The 17,729-nt window shown below is 34.4% G+C and overlaps 1 protein-coding gene across 1 annotated transcript in view; it reads right to left on the minus strand.

The window, feature by feature from the left end:
* Window positions 1-6,767: 6,767 nt before the first annotated feature.
* Window positions 6,768-17,729, minus strand: part of LOC115880762 (glutathione S-transferase 1-like) — a 48,593-nt gene continuing 37,631 nt past the window's right edge. Inside the window, exons 2-3 of the mRNA XM_030898046.1 lie at window positions 13,948-14,148; window positions 6,768-7,217 (exon numbers count right to left, since the gene is read on the minus strand). Of these exons, the coding sequence (XP_030753906.1) occupies window positions 6,906-7,217; window positions 13,948-14,148 (513 nt within the window). The 3' untranslated portion in view covers window positions 6,768-6,905. The remainder of the gene's footprint in view (window positions 7,218-13,947; window positions 14,149-17,729) is intronic.

Here is a 17,729-nt window from a genome sequence, read left to right on the forward strand (position 1 = left end):
CACATTTTCTTCGGATTCGATTATGCAGAACCTTTAAAAACAGCTTTAGGACTTGACTCATCAGACTTATTAAACGAAACTCATCACATCTTTTTGCACCATTTTTTTTTAAGGAATAGGTATAAATGTCGACGTTAGCTAGTCCTGCGGTATGTTTCCGGTATTGTATACAGAATGGAAGAGGTTTACCAATAACTTTAAATTGTCTCCGTTTATTAGTTTTATCAATTCTGGGTAGATGTTGCCGGTCCAGCTGCTTTCCCCTTTTTGGTGTTCTTTAAAGCTCTCTCGATTTCTGAGATCATTATATCTGGACCATTTTCCGTTTCTATTTGGGAGTGAAAAGAGGGGCCACCGTCATCGAACAGTTCCCTTATGTAATTGGTCCATACCTCCTCTAGTTTTTGTTCGGTTAGGATTGGTTTATTCTCACCGTCCACGATTCTGGTACATGTTCGAGGTTTGTGTTTCCCAGTGACTTCTTTGACTTTTTTATGTAGGTTAAATAAGTCATGTTTTTGGTGGAGCTCCTCGACTTCGCGGCACCTCTCCGTCATCCACAGTTCTTTGGCTTCTTTGATTTTATTTCTGATAAGCCTGTGAGTGTCTCTATATCTCTGAGGGTCTGTGCCTTTAAAACTTCGCCGCTTTTCCATGAGGTCTAAAATTTCTTGAGTCATCCACGCTTTATAGTGCTTCTCGTTATTATTTGTTGTTAGTTGTTCTTGTGTTTCCTGCAGCGCTTCTTTTATAACACAAAATTAATTTAATTTGTTAAAATTATTTATTTGAAACCTTACATAAACGTAGTAAATTTAATTAACCTTTCACTGTATGGATGCGCGCCTGGAAATCGCCGCCGGTCGCCTATCCCTCCTTCATGTAGGTGTTATTGACCTCGAACGCAAACGACAAATTTAAGCCGAAAAATCGCGCACAGTTGCTAGCCACGGCAGCGATCTTTCGGCCGCCTTCCGCGACTTTTAATCTATCGGGGCGGGTTCGCTTGCGATTTTATAGGTAATATTGTATTTTTTTCGGATTTAACTTAGTGTTTACTGTTTCGTTTGTAATGGAGAGTCAAGCAGGACAATCTTCTGCTAGTGTGGACAATAATTTAGACTGTGTTTGTGTTGTATGTGTGTTATTAAAAAAGGGATTTTCTAGTCAGTTTTTTAAGAAAATGTAAAAATAATGTCTCGAAATAGGGGTTTTTACCGATTCGCTTCCCCGCCTATAATTGTCACCGCACGCCGCTGACCTCAAAGAAACCGAAGTAATAAAATGGTGGTAGTAGTGATAAGCGAGACACTGGTCTTGCAAGACCGAGACCGAACAGTGCAAGGCTTAACGGAAAACCAAAACCCAGCTTGTCGCAGCTTATCGCAAGTCTATACTGATCTTGCATTTTTTCGCTTTTTTTTATTTACACTTTATTTTTTATTTTTTCATAGATAATAGGTAATTTAAAAAAAGTAACGAAAGGGTATAGCCGGATTAATATAGGAAATGTACCCCGCGGCTTTTTTGACTCGCACTAGGGGATCGATTATATGTCGAATCAAAATAATTCACCTAAATTTTTAGCTCTTTAACTCAAACGGTTTTCAAGATTTTCAAAAAAAAACTTTCAATTTTATTTTTATTTTTATAGTAAAATTCGAAATTAATTAATGATGATTTTTTTTCTAATTATTAGAAGTCTAAGACATGAAAAAAAAATTAGCGCCGGGAGGTCGCCCATACTAAAATATGTTAATAAAAAGTTGGTAGGCAGTTCTTTTAGTTTCAATTATCTCAAAAACTGCGACTTTGACTGATTTTGATGTTATTACAAATTTTGTTGCAAATATTATTCCTAATCTTAAATTGAAAACCGCGTTTCGCTAGCTACTGTAATTTTGGAGTTAGGATTTTTTAAAATTTTTAACCCCCTCCCATACCCCCTTACCAATACCACACCACCACCAAAAACTAATGGCCAGATTCTCGGGCGCCACAGTATTTTTGTGCCAAATTTGGTTAAAATCGGTTTAGCGGTTTTTGAGTTATCGTGTTTCCAAGCTGAGCTATATGATATTGAAACCTGTGTGCAACTGCTGGTAGAACAGCAATACACCGGGAAAACAATGCATATTTTCGGATAGTCAAGCCGCGCTGAAAGCACTTGAGGCAACGAAAAGTACGTCTATGACGATTCTTCATTGTAAGAAACTACTCAATATATTAGGAGAAAGTGTCGCTAATATGGATACCGGGACATGTCGGCCTAGAAGGAAATGAACGTGCTGATTCCCTCGCCAAAATTGGTGCAGGCTCGCCATTCGTGGGCCCAGAACCGACACTTAGCGTTCCTAAAAATCTCGCAAGAGACAGACTCTGTGAATGGGTTAGGGGTGCGACGTTCCGGGACTGGAATGGAAGATGCCAAGAAAATCCTAGCAGGGCCATCCAACATCCTAGCAGGGCCATCCAAATCCATCCAGGGCCCGACTCTGTATGGAAGATGACGAAACAATGAAGCACGTTATGTGTACCTGCCCCGCTGGGGGCAGGACCAGGTTTGAGATATTTGGCAAACCCATGCTAGACCTATCAGACCTAGGAGATATATCGGCCTCAGACATCACGGCCTATGTTAAAAGGCTGGGTCTTGAGGGTGAACTTTGACGCTCTTTGTATATTAGAGCTTGTAGAAACTGAGCCACAATAGGCCCTCGTGGCCGCAGTGGAGGGTCCCATGGGACCCACTCTTAGTCAATACAATATCGTGTTACAGACAGACGGACAGATAGACAGACACCATGAAAATATTTTGTATTTAGGTCATTTATGACCCAAGTAACTCAATTTGATGGTCGGCTAATATGATCATGATTCTTAAACGAAAAGACGATTTTTAGTGGAGGGAAGAACATTAAAGTCTTCATTTTTTTAACCTTTGTGAAATATGTCACTCACTAAAAATCGTTAGAAAATGTCTTTTATACTTCTTTACACTCAGGAAGTTTTTAGAATTTTTTGAAGTGGTGGAACAATACGAAAAAAATTAAAAATTCATTTTTTCCTAAAATCTTTTTGGACTCATTTTTTTATAATAATCTTTATGTTTATTTCTAGCAAGGATGTATTTTTAATGAAAAAATATTTTCTACGCACTTTTTTAAACTAAACAAAAATATAAGTAATAAGTTAAAACAGAGGATTTTAGAAAAAAAAAATGAGTTTTTAATTTTTTTCATATTGTTCTACCACTTCTAAAAAATTCCTAAGTGTAAAGAAATATAAAAGACATTTTATGACAATTTTTAGTGAGTGACATATATCACAAAGGTTAACAAAAGTAAGATTTTAATTTTCTTTCCTCCGCTAAAAATCGGCTTTTCGTTTAAGAATCATGATCATATTATTTTTTCATGTCTAAGATTCATTCAGAACCAAGTCTGTCCAACATGTCGATCGGGAATATTTCCAAAAATTCCAAAGAGGACAGAAACTAGAATGTATGTGTGCATTGACAGACTTCTGTCTACTGTCACTTATATCACAGATTATAGGTACTTATACTATACCCAAGTACTCTACCTAATAGGTGCTTATATCTTCTTGTTGGACAGACTTTAGAGAGATACTTACTTAACGTATTATTTTCGATAAATTTTAACATAATCTTATAATTTTGTTAATCTTATAATTAATCACTTGTTACTAATGCGAATGAAAAAATCGGAAAACCCAATTCAGAATTATAGTAGGGACCTTTACACAACATCAAGTTATCAATTATCACCTACAAAAATCGGTCTTCTTGAAGAATCGGATTGTATATTTCAGTTTTGAATTGGCAATGGATCTATAAAGGAAAAAACAAAGAAATCTATAACGCTATTTTCAATGAACACTAGAACACACGGGTGGAAAATTAATTAGGGTTCGGCATCAAAATGCTTCTCTTTCCAAACAATCAATATAAATCAACTTAAAGTAATTACCTACTAATCTATGTTAATGTAATAAGACCTATTATCACGTATAGTGCAGTACCTGGTAGCAGAAAGCCAACCAAACAACGGCAAATAATAAATTGTCGAAACTACAACGACAAGCATGCTTAGCGGTGACTGGTGCCTTCCATTCCACGCCGTCAAAAGCTATGGAAACCCTTCAAATTCTTTTGGAAAGAGAGGCTAGATGGGCTACATATAGGTTTCTAAATATGGCACGAGAAAGCCAAGGAACAATCATGTTCATACGAAACCGACTAGTAGACGAACTACAGTCGGATGAGATCCTGGGAATGGTCTCGGATCTCACACCACCAGTCCAACTCTTGACACACACCTCTACAATGTCCTGTTTCCGAATAGGGACGAATGGGATAAGCCGAGAAACGGTTTATTACATGCGGAAATGTATTGGTACACGGACGGATCCAAAAACGAAAAAGGATCTGGCGCAGGAATCTACTGCAGCAGTCCAAAGACTGAGATTTACCACAGTCTTGGAAAACACACCACAATTTTCCAAGCTGAGCTATATGCTATTGAAACCTGTGTGCAACTGCTGGTAGAACAGCAATACACCGGGAAAACAATAAGCATATTTTCGGATAGTCAAGACGCGTTGAAAGCAGTTGAGGCAACGAAAAGCACGTCTATGACGATTCTTCATTGTAAGAAACTACTCAATATATTAGAAGATAGGAACAAAATGTCACTAATATGGATACCAGATCGTGTCGGCCTAGAGGGAAATGCCGTGGGCCCAGAACCAACACTTAGCGTTCCAGAAAATCTCGCAAGAGACAGGCTCTGTGAATGGGTTAGGGGTGCAACGTTTCGGGACTGCAATGACAGTCCTGGACTGGAACATGCCAAGAAAATTCTAGCAGGGCCATCCAAACATAGAACAGGAGAACTCCTAAAGGCTGGTAGGAATCGAGCGCGTACGCTCACTGCAGTATACACGGGCCACTGCCGGCTGAGATCACACCTACAGAGGATGGGACTGGTGGAAGGCGCCGAATACCGACTCTGTATGGAAGATGAAGAAACAATGCAGTACGTTATGTAGGGTTATGTGTACCTGCCCCGCTGGGGGCAGGGCCAAGTTTGAAATGTTTGGCAAACCTATGCTAGACCCATCAGACCTAAGAGACATATCACCCTCGGACATAACCAGGCCCGTTCCTGGAGTATCTGGCGCCTACGTGCAGCATTCTTTGGTGCGCCCTTTTTAATCTTTTTAATCTTAATCCCAAAAATTTAAAGAATTTATATTCTGCGACAAACGAGCAATATTTAATTGGAAATGTAAAAAAAATATTCTAATTAAAGTATAAAAAACATTTATTAAATAAAGAAAACAAACAAAACCACAAAAATATTTAGTAACAAAAATAGTACCCTAAAGAAAAAAAAGTGACCCATTTTATATGAAGTACATAAAAACAATAAACTAAAAATCGGAAATAATATGCATGTACTGATTTCTTTCGAAAATCGACAACTATGAAACTATGAACCCTTCCCGGACACAAACGGTACATTGTGAGACAGGAAATTGTAGAGAGAAACAAGCCCTATAACATAGGATACAACATTTTAATGAACAGTGCTTTTCATAAAATCGATAAAATGAAAAATATACGAAATAATATACACGTACTGATTTCTTTCGAAAATCGACAACTATGAAACTATGATCCCGTCCCCGACACAAACGGTACATTGTGAGACAGGAAATTGTAGAGAGAAACAAGTCCTATAACATAGGATACAACATTTTAATGAACAGTGCTTTCCATAAAATCAATAAAATGAGAAATTACGAAATAATATGCATGTACTGATTTCTTTCGAAAATCGACAACTATGAAACTATGATCTCTTCCTGGACAGAAACGGATATACAGAAAATTGTAGAGAGAAACAAGCCCTATAACATAGGATACAACATTTTAATGAACAGTGCTTTCCATAAAATCAATAAAATGAAAAATATACGAAATAAAATAAATGTACTGATTTCTTTCGAAAATCGACAACTATGAAACTATGAACTCTTCCTGGACACAAACGGTACATTGTGAGACAGGAAATTGTAGAGAGAAACAAGCCCTATAACATAGGATACAACATTTTAATGAACAGTGCTTTCCATAAAATCAATAAAATGAAAAATATACTAAATAATATACATGTACTGATTTCTTTCGAAAATCGACAACTATGAAACTATGATCCCGTCCCCGACACAAACGGTACATTGTGAGTTGTGAGACAGGAAATTGTAGAGAGAAACAAGTCCTATAACAGAGGATACAACATTTTAATGAACAATGCTTTCCATAAAATGAATAAAATGAAAAATAAATAGATGAGATCAATGTGTGGCCGACAGATTGCCCTAGACTTGTTTATTCGGTGCGGCCAACGCAAAAAAGACGCTAAGCAAACTTTATCCTATGATGTATGTTTAAGTATTTGTTTATTAACAAGAAAGCGTATCGGTTTTTTGTTACAAAGTACTGATTGACACTTCGATTTTGCGCCCCAAAATGTTGCGCCTACGTGCGTGCACGCACTGCACTCCCGCCAGGAACGGCCCTGGGCATAACGGCCTATGTTAAAAGGCTGAGTCGTGATGGTGAACTTTAACGCTCTTTTTATATCAAAGAGCTTGTAGAAACTGAGCTATAATAGGCCCTCGCGGCCGCAGTGGAGGGTCCCATGGGACCCACTCTTAGTCAATACAATACAATACAATCTATGTTAATTCGTTTATTATATGAAATATCAAACAGTCAAAACACACTTCAAATTTACAAACATATAAAGCATTGTTAAAAATACATGTTTCTTATTCGTCTATTAGGCAATTTAACACAAAAGTAAATATTTAACTTAAGCCAATTTGCTTTGGATCATTCCTTTGAACATGTCAACTCCCACTTGATTCGCATTATTGTAGTATGGCAACGATTGCATTCTAGCTAGCCAGGCAGTGATTTTTGGATACGTGTTGGATGCAACTGGTACTAGAACTGAGTTGGTGCTGGAAACTGTAGCTACTAAACTGAAATCGGCTATTGTCAGTTCGTTGCCTGTTACGTAAGTGTTGCCTTCTAGGAGCGTCTCTAAGGATTGGTAAGCTTGAGCTACTAGATCAGCCTTGTCCTTTTCAACTACTTTAGCTCCTTGTCTGAGTATTGCACCCTGTAATAATATAAGTAATATAATAAAAATAAGAATAATAATAGAGTAATTACATTTTTATATGATTTATTCATAACGTCATATTCCACACCTAGTGGTACATACGACTATATTTTTTGACTAAAGGGTATAGCCGGATTAATATGGGAAATTTGCCCCAGCGCTTTTTTGACTCGCACTCAGGGGATCGATTTGGTGTCGAATCAAAATAATTCACCTAAATTTTTAGCTCTTCAACTCAAACGGTTTTCAAGATTTTCAAAAAAAACTGTTTTTCAATGTTATTTTTATAGTAAAATTCAAAACCATTAAATTCATTAATGATGCTTTTTTTTCTATATACAGGGTGTTTCAAAACAAATGCGAAGAACTTCAGGGGGCGATTCCTTGTTCAAAATAAAGGGTAGTTTGCTTCATAAACGTTGGGTCAAAAGTCAACCATTAGGGAGATATCGCGGTACAAAGATGGCGGAAAAATAATGTTTTTATTTTTTATCTTGAAAACGAAAAAGATAGTCTAATGAAGTATGGGAGCACACTGCTACGAAAACACTTTTGGTATTTTTTCACTTTTTTTTTTAAAATGAGTGGAAGGGTTGAAATAAACTACCCTTATCATTCTTGTTAACGAAATTTAAAGAAAAATCTTATCAAACACATTACAAAAAAATTGATTTGGATAGCTTGAACTATTTAGAAACTTTTTTATCTCTTGTGTTTCTTTGATAAAACTCGCCGATTTGAAATTAAAATAACATGTAAAGCATTACATACCAGGATCAAAAACATTTTTAGATAAAGAATCTAGTAATAATAACGATAATAATAAGAATCTAGATAATAACGTATTGCAGTAGAGTAATGTCAATAAAATAATATTAGAAACATCCTAAAGTGACAGCGGCCGACTAGATTTTTTCCCTAAAAAATTAGAGCAGCCCACTAGATTCTTTATCTAAAAATGTTTTATGTCCTGATATGTAATGCTTTACATTTTTATTTTTTAATTTCAAATCGGTGAGTTTTATCAAAAAACACAAGAGATAAAAAAGTTTCTAAACAAACTAAACTATCCAAATTAATTTTTTTTGCATGTGTTTGATAAGCATTTTTTTTTAATTTCGTTAACAAGAATGATAGGGGTAGTTTATTTCAACACCTTCCACTCATTTTAAAAAGTGAGAAAAATTACCAGAAAGTATGTTTTCATAACAGTAATGCTTCCATAAAATTTCATTAGTCTATCGTTTTTCGTTTTCAAGATAAAGAATAAAAACATTATTTTTCCGCCATCTTTGTACCGCGATATCTCCCTAATGGTTGACTTTTGACCCAACGTTTATAAAGCAAACTACCCTTTATTTTGAACAAAGAATCACCCCCTGAAGTTTTTCGCATTTGTTTTGAAACACCCTGTATATAAGCCGCGGGGCAGATTTCCCATATTAATCCGGCTATACCCCTTTTGCCCATTTAAATCAGACGACGAAGAACAAAAATATCATATCTACCAAGAACAAATAAAAGAAACAAACCATGTACAAAATAAAAAAGTTGTATATGAACTTAAGAAGATAATTTGTCTACGGTTTGGCACAAATTGAAGAGAAAAAATTGGCGCCGGGAGGCACGTATATAGCCGCCCATACTAAAATATGTTAATAAAAAGTTGGTAGGCAGTTCTTTTTGTTTCAAAGTATAGGAATTTTTCCATTTTTTTTTATCTCAAAAACTGCGACTTTGACTGATTTTGATGTTATTGCAAATATTGTTGCAAATATTATTCCTAATCTTAAATTGAAAACCGCGTTTCGCTAGCTACTGTAATTTTGGAGATACGATTTTTTAAAATTTTTAACCCCCTCCCATACCCCTTACCAACCCCCCACCCCACCTAAAACTAATAGCCAGATTCTCGGGTGCCACAGTATTTTTGTGCCAAATTTGGTTAAAATCGGGTTTTTGAGTTATCGTGTTACAGACAGACGGACAGACAGACAGACACCATTTTGTATTTAGGTCATTTATGACCCAAATAACTCATTTTGAGTGAAATTAAACTTTTTTTGCCGATCTTAATAGCCTACCATACCTGTTGGTATGGTCGGCTAAAAAGGCAGACACAAATTGAAGAGAAAATACTAGACAAAATACTAGAAGTGAATCAGAAAATATCAATGTTGTGGTGAAAATGAAAGCAATGCTTAACATTGCTGTAAAATCTTTATTAAAAAATATTTACTGAGTAGAAGGAAACGATGTTTGTGCTTTTGAAATGAGTAAAAGAGAAGGCTGTTGAGGCAGCAAAATCAATAAATGTGTATACAGATAAAAATCGATACATTATTTTAAAAACCAATTAATTCGAATCAAATATTAATTTTACATTTGTTGACATTTTTATGTAAGTATTTAATGTGTATTAAGGTGCGTAGTTACTTAATATGGATATTGTAGTAAGCAGGGCCGGAGGAAGAGCCGGGCGACCGCCCGGGGCGCCGAATGCGAGGGGCGCCACGCCAAAATTAAAATATTTAAAAAAAATTGTTCGTGCTATTTTACTTATAACTGAAAAGCTATCAACTTTTTGTAAATAACCCTTCTTTCTATAATTCTTGTTTTTATAAATTTTCTCTAAACAAACTGTTTTGGGTCAAGAGCCAGCAAAATTGACAGTTTTAGACTGCTTGTTGCTCAAAATTGCACTTTGTCTACTACCCACACCCTTTATTTGTTAATGGCTGATCTGCCCTAAAATTATATGAGACAAATATTCATTCGCAAGAAGCTAAATAGGATCCCGATATCCTTATTATCAAAAAAAAGCTTGTAAGTTTGCCTCATTAATGTATTAACCAGTAGTGGGAAAATATCAATCTTTTGGTGATTTTGATTGTTCTGGATTGAATATGTAGTAATATATATGGTACATGGTAGCAGAATCGTAGAAATTTCTCATTAAAGCAAGACAAATGAATGCATCTCAAATCTCAAACACTGGCTGATCCTCATTTTGAAGCCGACAAAACTGTATCTGATCATACCTATACTGATTCTGCACGAAATAATTGATTGTGAAAAAAAAAAGAATAGTAATGTTTTCAAAGATCACTTATACTTATCATTTATATACCGGGTGCGTCTCAAAACTGGCTCACTCCTATTTTTTCAGATGAAAAAAACGAGATTTAAGAAAGAGAGATTAAAAAATTAAAAAACGAGATTAGTATCAGATCAAAAATCAGATTAAAAATGAGATTAGTATACGATTAGTATTCAATTATTTTTGATCACTTTCTCTTTCACCGGAAATTAATAAAACTTTTGATTTTTAAATGTCAACCTCGGTATATTTCTACTTTATGCGATAGAAAATGACAATCTGAATAGAATGACATATCATAATGTGTCAACTTTTGACATTTTCGCGTATGGATTATTTGAAATTGTAACATACGGTTCATAACGACAATTTAACTCGAAATATCATGTGTCTGGTACAAAATCATTCGTAAAAAATTCTTTTTCCAAATATGCAAATGAGCCACTTGTTCCATTTGAAAAAATTGGCATATGATTAAAAATACGATTTGGGCATTTTTTAACCGACCAGGACAAGACACGAAAAACATTAGACGATCAAATCTATTTTTCCAACGCTCCTTGTTTAAAAATTAGTGTTTTTAACACAACCATGGCACTCTAGATTGAAATTTAAAATACGATTTTTTGAGCAAAAATGTCAAAAGTTGACATATATGATATGTCATTCTACTCAGAGTGTCATTTTAAGTCGAATAAACCAGAAATATACCGACGGTGCCATTTAAAAATCAATAGTTTTTCGTTGAAACAGGAAGTGACCAAAAACAATTGAATACGTCAATCAATCCTAATTTATGTCATATACTAACATACCAAATTTCGTTTTTTATCTAAAAAAATAAAACTCTCAAGATGCACCCGGTATAGAAAAAACAACCGCTGACTAAGATTGAACGCACAGAAGAATTTTGAAGTACCTTTAAGTGAAATTTTATTGTTAAAGTAGCATAAATATGCTTAGTTGTTATAGTAACATGTTAAATATTGGGGGGGGCGCCATGTAGTGTATTCGCCCGGTCTCAATATTTCCCTTCCGCCGGCCCTGGTAGTAAGTAGTAACTGAGTTATCTTATGTGTACAATATACAGGGTGTCCCAGACTGAGCGTGCATTAGAAGTTTCTAGAGAACCACAATGTCTAGATCGGAGATTTTTTGCACATCATTGTTTTCATCAACGAGATCTATCGATTAAAAAAATTTGAATAGGGCGGCACTTCCGGAAATACCGGAAGTTGACAGCAACTGTCTTATTTTAAATGGGTGTCCCCATTTTTTATTACATACTTAAATTCTCTGTAAAATTCTATGAATATTGATGTTAAACACTCTATATCTAACATTAACCGTTTTTGCGAAAAAAAAATATTTAAAATTTTTGGACGAAAAAAGTTACCTGTCAAAAAACACATGTATACATGTTCCTATACCTAAAATAAATCCTTTTTAAGGTATTTAAGATTATCATAACGTATATTTTTCTTCATTGTATCTACCTTCCTTTGACATTAAGTGTCAAACGGTCAGACAATTTATTTCCCTCTGTCAGAAAACCTTTGAATAAGAAGACTAAGGAAGGAGCATAATGCTATCCATATATTCATGCATGGTGGGCGGAAAAGGCACCATAAAAGCTCTCTAGGGTGGTGATCCTTGATAGTTCTGTTTGACGATTCATTTGACACATTTGAATTTGATTTGAAATTTTGTGGATTTGTCAGTCTTTACGGAGCTGATTTTATGTTATTTATTATTTATTCTACTACTGATAGTTGTATAAAGGTAGTAAATCTAGATGGAAATTGTGGCAGAACTTAAATTAACAGTGACACTATCGCGATTTATCGAAAAAGACTCTAAAATAGTTGGTTGTGTAGCGTGCGGTAGATCTCGGCAAAAATTATGTGAAATAATGGAACAACTTTTCGCTAGTAAGTGACTATATAATATACATACGTGTAGTAAACCGATCATTTATGAAATTCACTTAAATTAACTAAATTATATATTTTTCTTGCATTTTAGCTTTTATTTATTACTTGTCAAAGATTAGATGTCAAAGAATTTAGATACGTTAATTTGACTTACCTGCTTCAGTAGCGTATCGGATGTTTGTGTTAATAAATAGTTATTATAACTTATCTATTTTTATTAGAATTATATATTTTTATAACAATTTTAATAACTACCAACATTTATTCACAACGTAAAATAAAACAACAAATTATTGAGTCTACCCCACGTCTACCCTACATCATAGTTTTACATTTTTTAAATAAAATTAGAACGACACTGATAAACCGGAATTTAAGTCGGCATATTTGAGGCCCATCGTGGTGTACTTAATATTTTTGATATGCTCCTTCCTTAGTCTTCTTATTCAAAGCAGAAAACGAATTATTTGAATTTCCTATATTATAAATACTGCCTGCCTTAAGAGTTTAAAAAGTGTATTTATAAAAATATATCGCGCATTTTCGCTCTTTATATATAGTGATATCTAATAATTGATATTAATAATATTCCGTATGATCGAAAAAAAAACAGTGCAAAGAGTTGGCTCGGAAATAATGCTGCTTTTTGAACAAAGCGTCACAATATGATATGGCCAGATCTATTGTTTTACATCACTTGACGTTTAAAGTCATAGGCTACTGGTTAAAATCAAGAAAAATATACGCTTTAAAACTAAATGATAACTTAAAAACGATTTATTTTAGGTACAGGAACATGTATAGTCAAAAAGTAATGAATTGAAAAGACTTTTCGCTGGTGAAATAAAAAAAGTGGGTTTCCATTTGAAAAAAATGATTTATGATAATTTTTAATCGCTCAATTCTATGACAGCTGCGGCCATTATTATATGACATTCGAACAATTTAATTTTTGAAATAGATCGCCACATGTTTTGTTTCTATGGCACAGTGGCTGTGGTAATCACTAAATTTGACGTTTAGGCTATACACATGTTTTTGACAGGCAGTTTTCTTCGTTCAAAAATTTTAAATATTTTTTCCTCAAAAACGGTCATTGTAAGATATAGAGTGTTCAATATCAAAATTCATAAAATCTTACAGAGAATTTAAGCATGTAATAAAAAATGGGGGCACCCATTTAAAATAAGAAAGTTGCTGTCAACTTCCGGTAGTTCCGGAAGTGTCGCCATATTGAAAATATTTTTAATCGATAGATCTCGTTGTGAAACTATGATGTGCAAAAAATCTCCGAGCTAGATGATGTAGTTCTCTAGAGACTTCTAATGCACGCTAAGCCTGGGACACCCTGTAGCGACATGTTGGTACAATAAGCACAATTTGTAAGAACAAAAAAGTGTTAATGTTTTATAAAGCGATGTGCGTTTTGATTTAAATAAAAATGTGTTTAAATTTTGAATTTAGGTTGGGAACAATAAAATTAAGAAACAGTAACATTATAAAAAGATCCTTCCAGTATGCGGATACTTCATAAGTATTCCGATATGTGTCCGAATTGTCGTTAAGTTTTACCCTTGTTCTACTGTACTCAAATTTTATTTACCCACCGCCCGTCATCGCTTATAATCAAATTATGATTCGATCATAATAAGCCATGGTTTATAAAATACTAAATTACATTTCGTTTACTTACAACTATAGCGCCCATTCGAGGAAATAAAATTCCAGAGTCGAAATGTAATCTTTGGTCTACTATTGCTCTCTTCTGGAGATCCTTTGGGTACAGGGAATCGTTCTTTCCATATTTTCCTACCAAGTAAGCGTTGATCGCGTGACTGTCAAAAAGCACAAAGTTGCCGTCTTCCAGGGTAGGTACTGTGTGCAGAGGATTTTTCTAAAACAAAAAGAAAATATAATATATTAAATGCCAAAGATATTGATTAAATTCTACGTAATTTTATATGAATCATGTCCAGTAATTATGTAACTTTTACCTGACCTTAACGCTAGTAAACAGCAAGTCATTTAAACTACGTGTAACTAAAGAAGGAAAAGGTATTTATTTAATGATAGAAGGTGGGTATTTAAAAGTATACTAAACCATATTTTGCATTGCTAATTGAAATATAAAAGGGATTTATAATAAATGTCAGTGTATATTGGAGCATCAAAAGTTTCTCTGAAATTCCTAGAGTTTCTATCCAGTCAATTTATGAATGAAGCGTTGCAAAGTTTTGAAGTTTATGGAAGTGAATATGGCTTACTTTTAAATCCTTCAAAATCGAAATCTGTAATTTTTTGTTCCGATAAAAACAGGGAGTATCTAAAAACTCACTTAAAATTCAAAGTTAATTAGAAGTAATAATAATAATAATAATAATAATAATATGTCTTTATTTTAATAATCCTCGGCGAATTTCAGTAAATAACTGCTTAGTTAACCGAGTACCATTACAGTATAACCTAACAAATAATATCAATATCCACTACCTTATCTTAAATTAATATATCAAATGTATAAATATAATAACAAAAAAAAATAATGAAAATACAAAAAATATAAAAAATATAAAGCATTAACAAAACTATTAGTGTAACACATAGACACACATAGAGAACAATTAATACCTATAAGTACATTATGCAATAACATAAGGCAACAGGCATGTATTGGTGGGAGAACCAAGGAGAGGCATAGTTGGCTGGCTTCAAAAGTATACTCAACTCACATTATGGAATAATAAATCTCTGAACCCCGATCTAAATGAACCGAGGGACTTAGCTATTAAAGCACTTGGCAGGGAATTATATAACGAGACCGCAGAATACGTAAATGATCGTCGATATAAAGAGGTCTTATATTGAGGTAGATATAACTGGTTAATATTTCGAGTGTCTCTGCTATGAACAGTTTGAAGCAGTTTTAATTTAGATTTTAAATATAATGGTGTCTGTAATTTAATTAGTTTGTGTACAAAGGTAGCCAAATGCAGTCTACGGCGTTCATACATATTAAGCCACTTCAATTCTTTAAGCCAAGGTGAGATATCCCCTCTATCCAGAGAACAAATAAAACGTACACATGAATTTTGAATCTTCTGTATTCTGGAAGAGGAGGTGCACGTCAAGACAAGGTCCATAGACAATGTCAGCATAGTTGGCATGGCTAAGAACCAAACTGTCACATAGACTACGTTTCAATGCTTGACTCATAATATTTTTATTCCTATACAATCCCCTCAATGCTGTATAACTTTTCTGCACAATCGAATTGACATGATTTCGAAATCTCAAATCACAATCTAGAGCCAAACCCAAATTCTTGACAGTTTTTAATGGATGGATTATTTCGTTATTCAGTTTAACAGATAATCCCTTTGCTAAGGGTACCCTACCAAAACAAATCATTTGAGTTTTGCCAAGATTCAACTGAAGACCATGATTCAATGAGTATTTACTTATTTTCTCAAGAGCAGAATTAATATTATTGTAAACAGCTGCTGCATTTTCAGCAGTGTAAGTTGCATATATTTGCGTGTCATCGGCAAATTGATGCAGTTCGCAATCCACAACATTATTTTTCAAATCAGCGGTGTAAATAAGGAACAAGAGTGGTCCCAAAATGGAACCCTGAGGTACACCCCTAGAAAGCGGTAAAGCATCCGACTGAGCCTCATCGAGAACTACACACTGGCATCTATTAGACAAATAACTGCCAACCAATTCCACAACATTTTCCGAAAACCCGTAATAATGAAGCTTTGCCAGTAAAAGGTCATGCCCCAAGGTGTCAAATGCCTTAGTATAATCTAATAGAAGCAGACTTGCACCCTTACCTGTATCTAATTCTGTTAATATATCATCCAAAACTTTAGCTAAAACGGCAGAAGTACCATATTTACTCCTGAATCCTGACTGGCAATCAGGGATCAAATTATGTTTAGTTAAATGATTTAAAACTTGACTATATACCAACTTTTCCAATATCTTTGATAAAACTGGCAATTTACTTATAGGTCGAATGTCTTTTAAACTTGTAGGATTGGAGATTTTTGGCAAGGGCATGATCATTGCATTTCTCCAACTAATCGGAAAATAGCTATTATTTAAACAGCAATTGTAAATATGAGCAAGGTAGGGGGCAATATAAGGACAGCACAATTTAACCATTAATAGAGATATACCATCGCAGCCTGCTGCATTGGATTTAATGCTAGCAAGGGCATCAAGCAGATCTGCTTCATTAATGCTATTAAACTGAAATGTTTTCACGTGCGCTAATGTGTTATTATTGTAAAAGTTAACAGTAACAGGATCAGTCACACATTTCAGAGCCTCTATAGAGTCTACAAAATGGCGATTTATTGTGTTCACATCTTTAAGATTATCTGGAATTTTTTTAGTATTATTGCGCTTATGTACATTTAAGTTATTAAGTGCTTGCCATATTTCACGCTTACTGAGATTTTTTCGAGTATTTTCGAGATATTCATATTTACTTCTTCGCACTTCTTGTGTAAACTTATTTTAGCTCTCTTATAAACTGCATAATCCTCCAGACTTAATGTTTTTTATACCGACTAAAGGCACGGTTACGATCTTTTTTCAAAAGACGAAGTTCCGTACTAAACCATGGTGCTCTTGGTTTTGTCAACCTTACTCGTCGAAAGGGAGCATGTTTTCAAAGAGACCCATTATATAATTAGTGAAAATATCAATTTTACATCAATATCATTAGTATGAAATATTCTTTGCCAACTCAATCTACGCAAAGTCATTATTAAACTCAGTCTCATCAAAATTCCGAAAATCTCTATAAGAATGAAATTTAATTTTTTTCTTTACTTATGTTTATTCCTAGATTAAGGAATATCATTTGGTGATCTGTAATATCATGCATATTTACGTGGACAGGTGCGCCAGCAGACAAATTAATATTACTCATAGCTATTATATCAATAAGCGTACTACTTTTTCGACTATTCTAGTTGGTGATACTACTAGTTGTTTTAATTGAAAGGCATTGAGTATATCGTTAACCTGATTCTGGTATATACCTTCAGACAACATATCTATATTTATGTCGCCCATAAGCATCACTTCATCGCATTGAGGTAAAATGCTAAAGAGCGATGTTTCCAAATTATTAAGTGCATTAGAAACACTACCCTTAGGCGGCCGATAAATTATACCAACTATCATTTTAATTTTTGGTAGTTGTAGCAAAACCCAGTACTGTTCTAAGTCAGCGTCACTATTACAATACTCTTGAACGATACGATGTTCCAAGCAATCCCTAATAAAAACTCCAATACCACCTCCTCGCCGCCCAGAGCCACGATCCTGCCTAAGAAATTTGTGAGTGGAAATATCCACCAGTTTACTATCTACTTTATGATTAAGCCAAGTTTCCGTTATTCCCAAAAAATCTATTTCATGTTCCATTAACAGTTCCTCAATGTCATCTATACAAGG

The sequence above is a fragment of the Sitophilus oryzae genome, unplaced genomic scaffold (genome assembly GCF_002938485.1).
Source record: "Sitophilus oryzae breed Bouriz unplaced genomic scaffold, Soryzae_2.0 scaffold_1084_pilon_pilon, whole genome shotgun sequence".
NCBI classification, from domain to species: Eukaryota; Metazoa; Arthropoda; class Insecta; order Coleoptera; family Curculionidae; genus Sitophilus; species Sitophilus oryzae.